This window comes from Pseudomyrmex gracilis, unplaced genomic scaffold (assembly GCF_002006095.1).
Source record: "Pseudomyrmex gracilis isolate BER0280 unplaced genomic scaffold, ASM200609v1 scaffold_303, whole genome shotgun sequence".
In the NCBI taxonomy this organism is placed as follows: Eukaryota; Metazoa; Arthropoda; class Insecta; order Hymenoptera; family Formicidae; genus Pseudomyrmex; species Pseudomyrmex gracilis.
The window spans coordinates 155,355-160,563 of NW_018020887.1; the positions used below are offsets into that span (position 1 = coordinate 155,355).

Here is a 5,209-nt window from a genome sequence, read left to right on the forward strand (position 1 = left end):
GTCGATGAAATCCGACAATTGTTGATCGAAAATCGCAAATTGACGATAAGGGAGATAGCTGAGACCACCAACATATCATTCGGATCCGTACGCGAGGCTATCCGCAAAAAAAGACCTTCTTTGTGGGGCAACAACTCGTGGATTCTCCATGACAATAATGCGCCATCTCATAAAGCGTTGATTATTCGTGAGTTTCTCGTCAAAAACAACACCAATACCATTCAACAACTGCCCAATTCACCTGATCTGGCACCATGTGACTTCTTCCTTCGATCGACTCAAAAAACCATTACGAGGAACTCGTTTTGAGAGTGTGGAGGCAATAAAGCTAAAATCGCTGGAGGCACTAATGGCTATACCAAAAACCGACTTCCAGAAAAGCTTCGAGGGGTGGATCAAACGCTGGCACAAGTGCATCGCAGCCGACGGGGACTACTTTGAAGGGGACAACTTGAATTTTGAAGAATAAACATGTACTTTTCTTTTTTTGAATAAATTCCGGTTATTTTTTGATCATGGTAGTATATATGAGGTTTATATAGTCAAAGGTGCAGACATATTATGTTAATGTATGACGACGGTTCTCGCTTGTGTGCGTATCCCCACCACGTCGGTGTTTTCATAGCACGGAATAGAACCATGTCTACGAAAAGCTATGACAGAAACTCTTATGGCCGTGGCCGCTCTCAGGCTTCTCTATGATAATAGTATATAATTTTTCAAACGAGACTTTTACAATATACGTTTTTTTCATTACCGGAGACATTATAATTTTATTTATTACACACATATATACATATACATGTTAATTGTTAACGTTAGATATTTAGTAAATGGCCAATAGTTTTACGTTTTGAGAAGAAAATTGAAAAGAAGAGTAGTTATATTATCGACACGACGTAGTTGCGAACAACCAATTGCTACTATTTAGTTCGTACGGTGCTCGCTGGCGCTACGAGCATCCGCCCCGCTTGTCCTCCGATCCCCGCGCCTTTTCCGCGAATTTTTGACGCCGTCTGTACGTCAACTATTTTTAGTAACTCAAAAAGTAAGCTTTAGACCAAATTTTGCCAAATAAAAAGTTGTCTTAGAATTTAGTCAAGAATATGTATTTTCAAGGATAACGAAGTGTTCTGAATAACCCTGTATATGTATATGTAATTGTATATATAACATGTAATATATAATTTAGATGTTATCAAAACTTAAGAAAAGAATATCTACCTTAACAACTAATAAATTAATTTATTTTTATATTGATATAATATAGCAAAAGAGTAAAAGAAAAATATAAAAGTTTTACTTTTGTATCTTTTGTGATTAACCAAGTGAAGGAAAGATAAAATCCCCGACAGCATTTACTAAACTTGACATATATGCAATACGATATACATATATGTTTAGTTAGAGTCGTGTTCATATTATACATACATTAATACTTTTTTTAGCGAATTAAGGGCATTTTTTATCCACATTATAGACATAAAGATTAATTATATGAGTTAAACTTCATACTTTTCAAATAAGATCGCTTATATGGCTCATGTATATTTTGTGTGAAAATTTATGAAAACGTTATTATGCAATATATCTGTCGTTACATTGTATAGCAACTCTTAAATTTTTTACATCTAAATTACATTGTAATCAAAATGTATAATGTAAATGTAATTTTAATATTTATTAATAAATAATAGAATGTAAAAAATTGTATACACATATATTTATACATAGGTAAAGATACTTCTTCATTTGTCTTTGTATATTAAGATCAGACTACAAATATCCAAATGTTGAGGACTTATACAAACGTTTTCCTATCACACTTAGATATACTTGAGTTATAGAAAAAAAATTATATAAAATCACATTTATTTACAATTCAATACAAGATCAGTAAGTTACTTGTATAAATCGAACTATCGCATTAGAGTTCATGTATTTTTTAAAAACAGCTAGCTATCGTATTAAAACATTAAACGTCCGATCCTAAAATATGCTGTTACTGCAGATGTTTTTAGATAAAGTTTTTGAGTTACTTGTGCCTTGATTTGTGTTATAACAACCTGCATAAGTCGACGAACTCGTAGATGATTGCGACACAAGTACATAACGCAAGAGAATTACAGTTTCATCTAAACAATGAATTAATTATTTAGATTTACAAACATAAAATGTATTTACAATTTTTGGTACACTAGTTGAATCACTTTTTGAGTTTCTTGAAAATAATTTTAAGAACAATGAAATATTATTGTCGTTGTCAAGCTCACTTCACCATTTTGCTCTAACACTCCAGTCTTTAGGAGTCCAATGCAGACACTTAGGATCTATTCTAATTTGCCTCTTTTCCATTGCGGCCATGTGCTGTTCAATAATTTCTCTGTAAACAAAAATATGCTTCAGAGTGAAATCAGATAAAATTTCGATTTTTTTCTATTCTGATAATACCTATTTAACGTTACAATATATTGTCCTTTGTAATAATTGATGAGATTCAAATTTTGTAAAGTTGATATCACGTCTTCTTTCTTAATCGACGTCAATTCGGAAATTTCGCTTATTGTTATCTGTGGTTTTTCATTCTCTACCACAGGCTTTATGTTCAGTAGAATATCGAGTATTGTGTGCGCCCAATAACTTCGGTACGAGAGTAAACCCAAATCAGACAAAGGTTTTTCGGGAGAGCCAGTCTTTCCTTCGAATTTTGATAATTCATACGAAAATTCTATTAAGAGTTTGCCATAACCTCTTCTTTGATATGGTGGCAGTGTCAGAATACAGGCTACATTGTGATCCTCTGAAGATTCTTTTTCTTTCGAAAAGTAACCAACTATGTGAAAACCTCTGCTATCGAAATCTGTCATTACATAAAATAAAAATGGATCCGTATCATAATAGAGAGTTTTGTGATCTAGAAACAACTTTGCCAGAAGACAAAGATTTTGTGCATAGTTCTTGTTCTTGCGTCCATCAATTTCGAAAAACGATATAGATCCTTTTCTGTATATCTCATTTCCAGGTGGATGGCGTAAATTACACTTTACTAAATGCCTTTCCAAACATTTACGACTTTTTCTGTATTTTAGACAGAACTCACAAATATATATGCAAGATAAATTCACCATTTCTTGCGGATACGGACTGAAGTACCAAGGTTTTATCCTATGACGGCCTAGTTCAATTAACTCTACGTTTTTCATTCTCGTCACTACATCATCATGATGATGTGCCACTAAAGAACCAGTAGGTCTAGGACCTGGCGTTTGAGGTGGACCATCCTGAGAATCTTCGTTTTCTGGAAATGTAGCTTTTCTTTTCCTAGACATTTTCTTTTGTAAAGCAGCTTGTAAAACTGCCGAACCATTAACTGGTTCATTGCTAGCACTACTAGGACTAGGAGGTCTACTAGCTGCTTGTTTTTTTGGTGTTGCTGCACCAGTTCCTGGTGTAATTCCATCACGACGAGGATATTGAACCTTTCTAGTATCCAAGAAATCTTCAGAGACCCATTCATCTAATCTTTTATTAACTGACACAGCAACAATATTTTGTAAATAAATCATTTTTACTGTGATATGTAGTAAGTTTCATTGGATATGTCAAATTGTCAAAAAATAAAAAAAAAATCTCAAATTTTTAAACACTTATTTTAAGAATTCCAACAAAACTCACACATATGAGAAATAAAATATTAACTTCAATGTTACTTACAATCTACATAATGAACATAATACCATTTGATGCCTTCTACTTCTTTGACACTGATAATTTCAGCAAGTGCTATAAAACAAATGTTTTGAGATTAAATTATTGCACTTAAGTTCTAATGTATAAACTATTTATTATATTTATAACATGTTATATTGAAAAAAGAATAAATATAAACATATAATTTTATTCATTCTGAGCAAGATTATGTCTCTAAATATAATAATACTAAAAATGCTTCCCAAAAAGACTATACTTCTATATAAACAAAAACTGTTATCACAAAAATGCAACAAGAAGTATTTAGAAAAAAAGAAAATTTCTTCAAACTAATAAATAAAGTAATGTATACATACAAATAAACTTTTTTACTCCAGTATAAGATTACATATATGTACAATATTACAAAATTCTTTCAGAAAACTACTTTTGATCATGAAAATTTCTCTGGTTTTATTTAAATTAATAAAAAACGTGCTGTTTGCTACTTACGCCAATCATCCGTGCCACTCATACGAACTGGCAAACGACAGCCTTCAATCAATGAATTCTGAAAGTAAGGTTAGAATTTTCGTTGTTGATATACCTGTATTTCACATATTTTTCTCAGTGATTTATTGACAATTACGCAATTGTAGCATGCGATGCATTACTTACTACTGAATCGCATATTGTTTCACGTTCGTCGTGCTCTTCAATCATTTCAGTCAAAAGAAATTAACAAATTGCCCAAAAAAAATTATTTCATAGCTGTCTTGTTTTTGCATAGCACGAATGCGACCCAGTGAATTATAAAGCCCCTTGCACAATGAAAGGAATAGCGATAGCGATAGAAATAACACCAGTTTTAAAGAGTTTATATATATAAATACCGGTAAGAACAGCGGAATCTAACGTACAAAAATACACATGTATCAATACAGATTAGAAAATCAGAATAAGCAATAGCTATAAAATTTCGGACGAGTTGGAATTCTGTGTCTAAAACTGTGTTATTTCTATCGCTATCGCTATTCCTTCCATTGTGCAAGGGGCTTAATAGGTTTAGTTTGGTGCAAAATTGGGTGCGTTCAGACAACTCAACGGTTGAGAGATCATCACTTATGATAGGACTATTCTTCAAAATCTGCAACGGTTCCAAAAGTATGATCCAATCAGAAGTGATTATCTCTCAACCGTTGTGCAACTGTTGAGTTGTCTGAACGCACTCATTGGCTCAATGGACCGAGTTAAGTTAGTCCATACGCTATTCTAGGAACTTATGACTGATATTAGCAGAGAGAAGCTGTTACCAGAGAGAAGCCTGAGAGCGGCCATGCCATTGTAGTTTCTTACGACGGTTTCAGCCGCTGGTTTTAGCCGTATTTCCACAAAAGTGGAACTCAAAGGCCGTTCTCCACGAAACTCAAGTCGGAGGTCTCGTGGAACTGATCAATCACGTTGGTCGATTGGCTGATTTGACTCTGCAATTGGTCAATTCCACGAGATCTGAGTCTTG

At 33.3% G+C, this 5,209-nt stretch overlaps 1 protein-coding gene across 1 annotated transcript; it reads right to left on the minus strand.

Annotated features, from left to right (window-relative positions):
• Positions 1-1,745: 1,745 nt before the first annotated feature.
• LOC109859928 (histone acetyltransferase Tip60) lies at positions 1,746-4,562 on the minus strand. Its single transcript, XM_020438661.1, has 6 exons — positions 4,369-4,562; positions 4,204-4,261; positions 3,715-3,783; positions 2,452-3,532; positions 2,274-2,383; positions 1,746-2,135 (listed from the first exon to the last, which is right to left on the minus strand). Exons 1-5 carry the CDS (start codon positions 4,411-4,413, stop codon positions 2,275-2,277), a joined length of 1,362 nt encoding a protein of 453 aa, XP_020294250.1. The 5' UTR covers positions 4,414-4,562; the 3' UTR covers positions 1,746-2,135; position 2,274.
• Between the last annotated feature and the right edge of the window lie 647 nt (positions 4,563-5,209).